The 13,436-nt window shown below is 38.2% G+C and overlaps 1 protein-coding gene across 1 annotated transcript in view; it reads right to left on the minus strand.

The window, feature by feature from the left end:
* The window catches only part of tmtc2b (transmembrane O-mannosyltransferase targeting cadherins 2b), a 103,463-nt gene that overhangs the window by 7,303 nt on the left and 82,724 nt on the right, over positions 1-13,436 (minus strand). Inside the window, exons 6-10 of the mRNA XM_060878116.1 lie at positions 12,847-13,031; positions 12,647-12,725; positions 9,160-9,281; positions 6,680-6,761; positions 3,808-3,922 (exon numbers count right to left, since the gene is read on the minus strand). Coding sequence (XP_060734099.1) covers positions 3,808-3,922; positions 6,680-6,761; positions 9,160-9,281; positions 12,647-12,725; positions 12,847-13,031 — 583 coding nt within the window. The remainder of the gene's footprint in view (positions 1-3,807; positions 3,923-6,679; positions 6,762-9,159; positions 9,282-12,646; positions 12,726-12,846; positions 13,032-13,436) is intronic.

Here is a 13,436-nt window from a genome sequence, read left to right on the forward strand (position 1 = left end):
CCCTCATTTCCCCAGGAACCTTTTTTTTTTGCATTTATTAATTTTCCAAAACAGTTTTATAGCATACAGCTGCTTCTACTTTCTGGTAGCAAACGTCTTATTGATGTTTAGAGACCAAGACAGACAGGGACTCATGGCTGCAGTAGTCTTAGTTGTTCTAATAAAGAAAAAGGTAGCTGATTGATTTGCTTTCATGAAAACAGGCAGCTGAAGAAAAAGCCTGCGTTCAGGCTGTTTCAACTGTTGTCTTCAACACGCAAAGCCAAAAACAACTGTGGCATTTCTAAAACTAGATTAAACTCATAATGCGAAGAGAATAAACTGGATTGTTGGGGTGAAAAAACCTAAACTAAACTGAAAGTGGTTAAAACTATGCGTGTAGATTCATGATGTAGAACTGATGTGTGGGGACCTCAAAAAACACCACCACCAACATAAAAACTGTCTGCACTCTAAGATTTCATAAAGTTGAAGCAAAAAAAAAAAAAAATGCTGAAATGTAAAACTTTATTTGCAGAGATGTCACACATCACCTCCAAGTTTGGACCGAGTTATCTATCATTTTTTCTCTGGTTGGTGAAAGACTGAAAATATGGGTCACAATGTTTCAGCAATGTTCTTTAAGAAGAATCATCTGTGGTTAAAGTAGGCTGGAGTGTCCTCAGACCTGAAATTTTCTAAAAACTAAAAAAAAAAACGTCCAGTGGAAAACTGGGAACAAAAACTCAGCTCAGGAATTTGCTTTAAACAAGATGTTGTGTGACAATCTTACACATTTATTTAACAAGTACTAAGGAATTGAAGGTGAAACAAATCTATGCAGCTAATTTTTTCGTCGGGTTGCACTCTCGCAAATCAACGTTTTAATTTAAGTAGTTTAGAGACAAAACAACGAAAAGTTTTTAGCACTTTACTAGATCGGACAGCACAGCTTTTCTTTCTATGTGCTTTACTTTTATCATTGTCTGGTCTACATGTGGTGACAGACACAGGAAATTAATAATAAAAATGAACAGACTGAGCCAATTACAGTGTTTTTTTTTAACAAATTAGCTAATGGCCAGTCAGCCTCTGTGTCTAAATCTAAATTATGACCAGCTGAATTCCTACCATCCAAAAAAAAAAAAAAAAAAAAAAAATATATATATATATATATATATATATATATATATATATATATATATATATATATATATATATATATATGAAGATATATTGAATATAGAGTAGTAAAAATCACCCCTACATTCCTGACAATTATACAGTAAAAGCCGAACAAATATTAAAAATATTCTGTTTCTGGATATATAATATTCTGGATCATGTGGTTTTAGTATTTAAGCATGTCCAAGTGTAATCTATAATAAAGATTCCTTTTACTTGACAGTCTCTGCCTACGTGATCAGTCGAGGCATTTAAGTTTTTTTCCACATATACACATACACAATGAAACGTGGCCTCGGTACTTTGCCACACCATTGTACCACCAGTGAGAACGTGGTCTCATAAAAGTGGGATCTAGATTAGTAAATATTTGTGAGATGGGACTTGCTTTTCTCTTGAGACCGCAGCTACAAAACTGAAATAAACACTACAAGAAAGAATGATTAAAGCTAGAGCAGCAGGAAAATGAAACATGTTTACAAATGGACCTCCATGAACTGGTATTAAAGAAATTTGCCCTGCCACCATGTCCTGTCTACAGCATATGATATGGCCAAATTTGGTTTTATAAATATTTAATATTTTATATATAGCCCCTCAAAATAATGCAACACACAGTCATTAATGTATAAACTGCTGGCCACAAATGTGAGAACACCCCTAAGTGAGTGTCTAAATTGGGCCCAAAGCGTCAATATTTTGTGTGGCCACCATTATTTTCCAGTACTGTCTTAACCCTCTTGGGCATGGAGTTCACCAGAGCATCACAGGTTGCCACTGGAGTCCTCTTCCACTCCTCCATGATGACATCACAGAGCTGGTGGATGTTAGAGTCACTGCACTCCACCACCTTCCTTTTGAAGATGCCCCACAGATGCTCAGTAAGGTCTGGAGACTTGCTTGGACAGTCAATCACCTCAGCTGCTATAGCAAGGCAGTGGTCGTCTTGGAGGTGTATTTGGGGTCAATATCAAGTTGGAATACTGCCCTGCGGCCCAGTCTCTGAAGGTAGGGGATCATGCTCTGCTTCAGTATGTCATAGTACATGTTGGCATTCATGCTTCCCTTAATGAACTGTAGCTCCCCAGTGCCGGTAGCACTCATGCAGCCCCAGACCATAACACTCCCACCACCATGCTTGACTGTAGGCAAGACACACTTGTCTTTGTACTCCTTACCTGGTTGCTGCCACACAAGCTTGACACCATCTGAACCAAATAAGTTTATCTTGGTCTCATCAGGCCACAGGACATGGTTCCAGTAATCCATGTCCTTAGTCTGCTTGTCTTCAGCAAACGATTTGCTGGCTTTCTTGTGCATCATCTTTAGAAGAGGCTTCCTTCTGGGACGACAGCCATGCAGACCAATTTGATGCAGTGTGCGGTGTATGGCACTGACAGTCTGACCCCCCCAACCCTTCAACCTCTGCAGCAATGCTGGCAGCATTCATATGTCTATGTCCAATACACAACCTCTGGATATGACGCTGACCACATGCAATCTTCTGGCGTACGCTATAAGAAGATTGCATCTTTATGTAGAGCAACAATTCTTTTTTTCAGATCCTCAGAGAGTTCTTGGCCATGAGGTGCCATGTTGAACTTCCAGTGACCAGTATGAGAAAGTGAGTCTTCAGTGTTGTCACTGAGGTGTGCACTCACTTCTGTGTTTCATACACACACACACACGCACTCACACACACACACGCACACGCACACGCACACACACACACACACACACACACACATGTTTCACATGCTAATTGTTCATTTGACCTAAAACAATTCTTCAGAAGTCTGAGTAATATACATTCCCCCTATGATCCAGGAGTCCAGTGTATTTGGCTTAGCATGCCAGAAATTAAGCCTTGCCATGGTTTTGAATATCCACTGCTTGTTTGAAGATGGCTGAGGAAATGGATAGGGAGGAAGCAAACTCGTCAATGTAGGAGGGTCCCAGAGCACAGTACAAGAGAGCTGAACATTTGAAGCCTCCTTCGACATCTCCCCACCCTCTTGCTTCTCACCCCCCCCAAGCTGAGATCCTTCTATGTGTCCTTCCAAAACAAACATCTGAAAAAACATGTGCTCTGAATGAGCATGACCACATGCTAGTAGGACAGCAGGAGGCAAAGCTCAAGACTGCGAATGATAGCCAAACCCATACAGACCATCGCCTGAAGACCTGAAAACAATGACAGACCTTCACTGCTTTAAAACACTGTCGTACTTATTATTAAGTGCAACAAAAATCTGACTACCACATAAGAGCTACAGAACATGGAATGGTTTTGCTTGTTTTGGATACTGAAGACATTAGACATTAGTTAAACCCTGTCAATCACAGCGATACTAGCTGATCTTTTGCTCCTGGGGGTTGATGTATGTGGAATAGAGCAGATAGCGCTTTCCTGAGTCGGTGAAAGTTTACTAGTGTGTGAGAATTAGTGAAATCTACATGTGGGGAAAACAGCAGGACAAATATAATAATGCTCTTTGGTTCTGGCACACACCAACTAATAATCTGTCTGCTGATGCCTGCAGACCACATCCCGTAATTCGTCACAAGTATTTCTTGAGGAAGTGATTCTTGAGATTAACAATTTATGGAAAGCTGAGAACAAATCTCAGCTTGGAGTCTTACCTGAGCATATGCGCTGCACTGAAAACTACATCAAACTCCTCAATGTCAAGCTGAGCAGCCTTCTGTGCCATCTCAGCAGCTTCCAGGAGGCGGGACTCTTCCAGTAAAAACTGACCTGAGACAAAAAAAATGAGAGAGTGAGAGGAAGTCACATGGTGTTCTGTTTTAAAAGGCTGAGTGTTGAACTGTGAACCGTTGCCTTTCGTGCAGGGAGATGGGTCTGTTTCAGCACCTCCCAGTTTCCTACAAGATATGAGTGAGTATAGGTGCTTTTAATTTGATATCTAACTGAAAAACTGTGGTTCGTTTCCCATTAGACTCTGAATCGACTCTGAAGTGAAGCAAACATGGATGTATATTGAGTTGTAGAAATACAAAAATTCTGTATATATATTGACAAACAACAAAAACATGGATGTGATCCACAAAATGTTTTAAACGTTATTTCTACGTTAATCTATTAATGTAATGAATGTTAGTAATGTGTTTTCTGATTTTTGTACTTTCTGTGCACACTTGGCAAAGGTATATTTACCGTTTACAGTCACTGCATTTTAGTCCCATGAACAAAAGATTAGGTTTTCAGCTGTTTCCTCTGCTAACATTTTTTTTGTGTAATTATGTGCAGTCAGAACCAAAAGTATCACTTTCCCACTGATTCTTACTTGGCAAATGGGCAAAAAAAAAAAAAAAAAAAAAAAAAAGGTGTGAAAAGTTTTCCTGGTAGGACTATTAGATATGGGTACTGACTAGGGGAGGAGCTGAGTACCAGGTTTGCACAAGAATGAACACACTGCTTACTTTGGTGAACTTCTCCAAAGCATCACACTAATATAATATCATGCAAAACCATGCATACTTTCCCAAATAGCTGTGGAGGAAACCTGAACCAGTACAAGTGCTCTCCAGCGAATGTCAGTTCTCCACCACCGTCACTGATTTGGGCTACATCTGTGGGCTGAAAGTACAAATATGGCTTGCCTTCCATCTCAACAGCTTTACAATGCTGTTGAAAAGTTTTCCCGTCAAATCCCCATGAGGAAATGATTCAGCTTGAATTAGGATCTGCTACACAAATCCAAACTCAGCATCACTGAAGTAAGAAACATTAAGAGTTATTTTCTCTAGTGTGCTAGAGGCAGCTTAGAGAACAATGCAAAGAAATGTGTGAGCTGTCAGTTATTTGCCAAACAGCTCCATTTGATCCCTGATCATACACACAGCACAAAGCAGCTCTATGTAGATTCCTTGGCAGCTAGACCTGTCAGTAACGCTAGTCAACACTACTTTGATAGAGGTCTGGGTTATACCCAGAAAATTCTCTGTCTGGAGCCCATTTGGCTAAGTAAAACGCATGATTTAGAAGGAATCTTTGGAAAACAATGCAGAGGTGTTGGCAAGAAAACTATAGCAATAGCCTACCAGTGATAACCTGCAATAATATAACAACTGATTCCAATACATTTTCCCTGTTGTGTTCATTTCTCCTAATGTTTCTTCATAAATGAATGCAGTTGATCTCAGTTATAATCCTTTATTTTAATCCTGTCTCAGGAGACTTAATAGAGGATTTATACATCGAAATCATGTCACTGGTGAACATCATTAGGTTAAATCATGTACGCACATGAACGCATATCAATTCCTCATAGAGAAATAACAGCTCATTATTTTCTCATTACTTCATGAATGGAGTGGCTTCTTTTGGTGGAATAGTATCTCCATTCCAAGAGGAACAAGGACTTACATCAACACACTGTTCATCTGAAGGAGAAAAAAGACTGCAATCTTGGCCTTGTTAACTGTTCTAACAGTTGTATAGACTGCAGCATATTCTTCAGCATTTCCTCTACCTGATTAAGAAAACTGAGTCTTTCATACTGCATTTGTACCACACCATTGTTGAATGATTGATTCTGATTGCTCAGAAACATTTTATTAAACAAGGTAATTGATTTAAACATGGATTATATTAATGAGGTCCACAGCATGAAAACTGTGTGGTGGAGACTTCCATATGTATAGCTTTAATAAATTCATTCAAAGCCATTTTGGAAAGAATCTCCAATGTTAGCACTTATTTTTAGGCCAAAACTGAAAATTTATATTATGATAAAAAATAATTTTTTGAGAGCTTGGTAAGGGAATGATTAATAATAACTATTATAAGTAAACCGGTGAGGTCGGCTGCCGTCAAAACTGCTCCGGTTACACTTTGTCTTTTTTTATGTATTTTATATATTTATTTCATATATTTTCATATATTTTTATATAGTTTATACTTTTTATTTATCTACCCCCTTTTGGTTTTATTTTTATTCTTAATTCCATTCCTTTCTATGCTTGAATACTGGACAGACTCTGTATTCTGTCGTACTCTGTATGTACTGTATGTGTATGTGACAAATAAAAATTTGATTGATTGATTGAATTAAGTACGTGATCTTTTTTGTGGCTGTTCCACAACAATAACATAACTGTAAATGTTATATAAATGAACTATAAATGTATAGATGAAAATAAATACTGACTTTGCTCTCATTGATTTAATTTATTGTTTTTTTTAAATGCCATGTCAGCATTAGTGCCTAATTTCCTTGCAAGCTCAATGTAGATATAACACGACATTTCATAAAAGAAAGTGAATTCTTAATTCAGTGTTTTCAAAAATAAAATCTTACATATAAATCATTCATATAATTCATAATTCATATAAAATTCACTTTAATATTCAACCAGAATTTCTGGATTTTTCCTGGTGTTATATTTGTTAAGAGGTCCCTTCATATTTTATATATATATATATATATATATATATATATACAGAATATATAGAGTACAGAATATATTTTAAAAATATGACAGTTCTTACCGTAATGCATGTAGCAATTTCCTTTAGTGGGATCAAGCTGAATGGCTTTTATAAAGTACTTCTCTGCTTCGGCTTTCTGTCCCTAAATCAAACAAACACGGAATAGATTTTCCATTTCAGTTTCAAATTCTATGAAGAATAAATGCTGAATTGTTGCACAATTGCAGTCATGGCTTCACCTCAGCTCATATGGCACAGTCAGCTCAACCCAGAGGTCTGAGGGTGTGAATGTGATGTGAATCTATAATTTGAAATGAGTCAACATTTAACACCCATTTGTGTGTAAGAGTCATACTGGTTCCAGTAACAGCAGAATTATCCTAACACACTTTCACAACTTTGGTTGATAAACAGAGGAAGGGTTTTAGCTACAGATCGGAAGTGTAAAAGTGACATATTTGTATTTATGTTATATATACACACACTAGCTAAACCCTGCAGCCAGCTGTGTGTGGCAGCTTAATTCATTTCTCTTTTTACTACATGGTACTGTTTGTTGTTAAACCTGAATGCTTGTCTCCGCACAACACATCTTCAGCCTTGAATATATATTGATGCTGTGATTCCAATTTCATGAGTATTTTATATCTTTTTTTTTTTTTTGGAAAAATATATAGGTGAAAGAAAAAAATAAGGTAAGTGAGGTCTCAGGTTACATATTTTAATGGTTTTTTTGTTGTCACTCTTAAGCCATATCCTGGCAACACGACCTCCTAAAACGCACACACACACACACACACACACACACACACACACACAATCCACACCCCATTTCCGTTGACCCCCTAATCTGAGCGTGGCGTGACATTAGACAGACAACAGGCAGGCTGCTGTTTTGGCCTTGCTGAGGTGATTATGAAAAGAGTCTGAGTGTGATTAGCTGCGGAAATGACAGAATTCGATAACACGGTTGAGGAGCCCTCTGACACCTCTGGGCTTCAGCTCCATGACCGTACCGGGTCAATGCGGAGAGGTCACTCTGCCGGGTCAGCTCAGCAGGGGTTAAAGCATAGATTTTCATCCCACCACCCTGCATCGCCCCTAACCAACTGCCTGTATCCCATCACCCCCTGCCTGCAGATGAACCCTAGACATGACCCTAGACAGGACAAACACTGTGTATGCGAGTGTGTAAGTGTAAACAGAGAGATGGAAGCTTTTTGCAGGTTTATTTCAAATCACGGATCATGTATGACAGATAATATCAATCACACTCAGCGAAACTGACCTCTTGTTTCATGCACAAAAAACAAAGAAAGCAGAGGCCAAAGGCCAGTCTAAAAAAATCCACTGTGTTCTACATCATTCCTTTCAGCCATTATATTAAAACCTGAATATATTTTACAATAAGAGTGTTTCCAGTTTGACATATGATTCGCCATTTAAAGGAGACATCTGTTTTCATTATGGAAAGTGAAGCAAAAATAAAAGCGGACTACTTTTAATTTTCCACTCAAACAAAAATGTCATGCAAAGAAACCACAATGCTGAAGCCTGACTACTGCGTGCTAAAGCAGATGCCTCATACAAATTTGAACGTTTATTCTTTTTTCGGTTTTTCTTCTTGAGTCCTTTTCAAGGTTACCAAACAGTATCGGGTCATTTGAGGACTGTGTGGCACCCTCATCGCTCACTTTCCCCATATCCAGCTAGCAGCAAATAAATGAGACCACAAGGTTCAAGCTACATCCCTGTTTTGAAATCAATAGATTGCTCTGAAGCCAAGACAAGTTTCCTCACTCCACTGGGTTCAAAGTGCTCTCTAATGGACTGTGCTTGCTTCTTTATTGCCCAAAGAGCATCGTTCTGAACGTTTTTTGGACTGCTTTCTGATACGCTGAATGCACTGGACATCAGAAAACATTAAACGTCAAGTGGATTGTGGAACATCAAGGCTAAGAACCGTTTAGCAAAACAAGCAAGGCCAATATCAGTGGAAAGCTCAGTCATGACAAATATGGAGCATTACTGTTCTCATCTTATAACCTTGTAAATATAGTCAAAACAAGTGTATAATCTGGACCACTAAAAATAAGCAGTGTCATATACTGGCATTTCTTCACCCTTAAGGTACATCTTTTCTTTTTTAACCAGTGCTGACAACCTGATGATGATTTATGATGATGATTTTTGAAATCTGATGTGCTCAAATTACACATTGGTCACTGCTGCCCAGTTCAGAACAAATACCCATTCAACAAGCTCACTGTGTTTTGGAAGATGGTAAATGAAAAGGACCACTATTTTTCTTTCTATATAGAAGGGCCACCAGGCCAAAACGTGATTCTGTATGGATAGGCTGGAAATGAGAGGAGACAGGGGCAGGAAAGAACCAAAGAAAGAAAGACACAAAGTCTTTCATTGGAATTTTTACATTTGGATTCCTATGAAAGGCTTCAGACCAAAAAAAGGGCAAAAAAATGCTGCAAATATTAAAAAAAGTACTTGTAAAATGTCTTCTGTCAGGTGATTGATCTTACCGTCATGGCCAGAAGCTTGCCATAGGTGAGGTGTGCTGGTATATGGTCTGGTTTGGCCCGGAGAGACTCCCTGTACCAGTACTCTGCATCAGCTAACTTGTTCATCCTCATATAGGCTTCGCCTGTAATGGGTGGAGACAGGGGTCAGGTTGAGAGGTCAGAGGTTATGGAAGCACACATCCCCCTTCCCTTTGTTTTATTACCAGATCCTATAACAGGCCTATACATCTGAAAGTGACCCAAGACAAATCAGACTGACTGTGAAAACTGATCCGGGACCATAACAACCAAAAAGAAAAACTCTGAGGTCTAGTTGCTGTATGTAAAATTTGACAGCTATGAACATATGTTGCTCTTGCTCATTCGCTCAATTATCATGATATTAACAACGCCGAATTACAAACAACAACTTCTATTGCAACACCACAAACACTCTAAGAAAGGAATTAAAGAAGTCAGGAGTTACACTAATGGCTGATTTCCTGTATGGCTGACATCAGTTGTGCTGCGCTGGAACAGAGGAAGGATCGGCTAGCCGTTAACCTTGCACTTAGGAAACCAGGCTTAAAGGCTTTTCTCTGGGACTCAAGCTAGACACACACAATCTGATCCTTCAGACATCATCTGACACCAGGCTTAAGGCAGCCCAGCACCTGTAATAATATCCCTTCTTCACACTGGGAGGATTATTACAGCCTTCGACAATGCAGCTTTTTCAAGCTATGTTTTTCATATAATTATCATAAAAATGATAGTGCGACTAAGACATGACAAAGATGAAGTTTCACTTGAACTTGTATCCTGGATTATGAACCAATCCACACCCATGTCCTATTTGGACGTAATTACTGTGCATGTCATTGGAGTGGTATTCTCAAGTTAAAATAACTCTTTAAATCGTTTTTGCAAAGATAATCAAGTAGAGATTATGAGGACAGCTGGAATGATCTCTTTAACCTTCTTACAATTGTCAGATTTTTTTATAACCTGTATTATGCTGAAAGCAAACCAAATTTTACTGAATAGAGATGCTTTGGCCATATTTTGTTCCAAAAAAATAAATATTTTAATCCTACATTGGGAACTGTCACAAAAAGAAAGCTTGCGCATGACTGTATTCAATCAATACTATGAATCAACCCCATGATACAAACTTGATATCCTGCTGAACGTTGGAGAAAATGGAGTTTTTATGCAATATCAGTAATATTTAGTTGCCATATTAAAACATTTAAGAGTTGGCAGTTGAGAGTTTAAGTGGTTGAAGTGCCCCATGTGTTGGGCTAAAACTGCAGTCCTGCCTCAGCCTCATGGCAGGAGAGTTATACTGAGATTCAATTAAAACTGACATAAATTCTATAGTGCTGAAAGACACACGGCTGTGTGGCGCAAGATCGTTCCTCCGTGCATACGACAGAGCGCAAGCTGAAATACAAACTCCACAGCTGAAATCTAAGCCCATGCAATAATAAAGTGAATTATACCAGAGGTTGGGAAAACAGATACTAATATTTACAGTTAGAATTTATCCTGTCTGTACTGTTTTTTTTTAATTTCCACCGTCTTCAACTGTACTAAAACGCACAGTGAAGAAATCCTGATAAGTATACTGAGGTCATAATCTTAATTCGCCTGTCAAGTCACATTTGCCTGGTGAAAGGGTTCTAGTGCTTGCTGGCTTAAGAGTGAGGAAAGAGAGTGAAACGCTAAATAATAGAAAGATCAATGAAAAGAAATGAGAGGAATCAAGGAAGAAAAGTGAAAGGGAGATCAGGAGGAATAAGTAAAGACTAGATGGATGGTGGGATTGCATGCTGATGTCAGATTTAGAGAAGAAAGAAATAAACAGTAGTAGTGAAAAAAAAAAAAAAATATATATATATATATATATATATATATATATATATATATATATATATATATATATATATATATATATAATCACTTAAATCTAAAAAAGTTAGGGTTAGGATCTCTACGTAGCTCTAAGCTGTCTAAGCCTCCACTCTATAACATATAATCGATTATATTCCAACAGCATATTCCAAGTGTTTTATTCCTCTTACACCACAGCAGCTACCGGAGTTGATCCATTTATTCTCTTTATCAATTATGTGTATCAGCCACAGAACAAGTTCCTATTCTTCCTCTCACTACACTGCAGCTGATATATATATATATGTGTGTGTGTGTGTGTGTGTGTGTGTGTCTAACAGTCATTCCCACACCTCCTCTCTTTTGAACTCAAATTTAATAAGACAATAATACCACAGCTTGTCATCTTAGAGTTACCTCGAAGCCATCCACCTGAAGAATCATGATAGAAAAAGTCTCCTTAACTACAACATATCAACAATTACAGTACATGCTTTTTTGCTGTAGATAAACATATTTATGTTTAATATGTTACTGTAGATAAACATATATTATAGACAGACATACTAGAACATGGGTAAAGGCTAAAACTGGGTAAATATTAATGTAAAGATGTTTTACACTGTACATTCCTAAACCCTTGATCAATGTTCTTTTTTGTTAATTTGTTATGCCAACAACCATGACTGCAAAAATCCAGCAGGCAGGGGCTTTAAATAACGGCGTGTCCCTTGCTTTCACAACAGTTAAAATAAAAACGTCATCACGTTAATCCTGCTTGGCTGTTTAAAGCCTCCTGAGACACAGACAGGCAAAAAAACAAAGACAAAAATAAAAAAACACAGAACATCAAATTATATGAATATTTTTTTGAATTTCTTTTAAGCACTGAGAGATTTGTACAATTACTTGTACAATAGCGTAACTGTTTACAGCTCCTTCCTCTTTCTCTTTATTAGTATTTTTATTTTTTCTCTCAAATGCTGCAAATGCTGGTCACAAAACATGAGGCACATGATATAAGGCACGTGCTATTCAGTTTCTGAATCAGTGTCTGCACATCTAGCATTCGAGCGTATACTGCAACAAAAAGCATGTAACAATAACATACAACACATTTAATAAAATTTAGAACTTGATTCATAGATTAAAGTCTGAGAATAATCATAAGAAAAAAATATGATGATGCTGAAATCTGATTATACTATAAAACTAATTAAGAATATTTTAACATATGGTTTTGGAGAACAATCATTAATCACAATCACCTTAAATATGTCTACTCACCTGAAATGACTCTGAACAACAGGTGACTGTCACCATGCCTCCTCTTTGTTTTAGTGGCTCATTTAAGTAGTGTAGTGTAGATCTGCACCTATAAGCTGCTGCTGTAATCATAAAACCTTGTGTATCGTGTTTTGGAGATTTTCCTTGCCATTGTCACCTGTTTTGCTCATTAAGTAACTAAATCTACATCTGTAATTCTGTAAAGCGCCTTGTGATGTTGATTAAAGTGCTATTCTAATATAAATACAGTTACAGAAACATCTGCATACCCCAGCACATGCACTGATTTTCATTCATGACACACAGTATAATCACATGCACTCACCCATCATGTTGTAGAGGCTCTGAGGAGCAAACTGTTTGGGCATTTTCTGGATTGCTTCTTTATATACAGACAGAGCTTCCTGTGACATGAACCAAAAGAAAAAACCCAGTGTCACTGATACACTTGTACACAGTTTACTAATGTATTAAAATGAAAGACAAACAGAATTCAGCACATTTGGAGCTGTTGCCACAACTCACCTCCTGGTGGCCTTGTTCATGCAACAGCTTGCCTAGGTTATAGAGACAGCTGGTGACGGAACTCTTATGTGCATGTGGGTCCTTCAGGTTCTCATCAGGTATGTCAGCGCAGGTGAGGAAGGTTCGCTTGGCCTCATCGAGGCGACCCTGGTTCATTAGGATGATACCCGTGTTCAAGTAGGCAGCTGAGAGTGAAAGAAAGAGGAGAGAGAGAGAGAGAGAGAGAGAGAGAGAGAGAGTGAGAGAGAGATGTGAAAGTCCATTACCATGCAGGGCTGTGAGTAATTAGGTTATTTGGGACTCAGGGAATGTCTCCCGCTGATTGTGGCAGATGAATTGGCGGGCTGTGCTGCAGGGTGCCAATACATATTCAACACTCTGGGGGATGCAGTCCAAAGCGAGAATGAGGGAAAATATCGATCTCATCGGCAGTCTAAGATCCGAGGGCTATGATGGACTGCCTCTGATTTAGCGGGTTTTTGTTTGCTGTGCTAAATAATCATTTTCGGCAGTGGATCAGATAAATTAGTCATTGTCTATGCGCCTCGAGGTCTATGCTCAATCCTGATCTTTCTTACCTCCTCCCTACC

Source organism: Tachysurus vachellii, chromosome 9 (assembly GCF_030014155.1).
Source record: "Tachysurus vachellii isolate PV-2020 chromosome 9, HZAU_Pvac_v1, whole genome shotgun sequence".
Classification (NCBI taxonomy): Eukaryota; Metazoa; Chordata; class Actinopteri; order Siluriformes; family Bagridae; genus Tachysurus; species Tachysurus vachellii.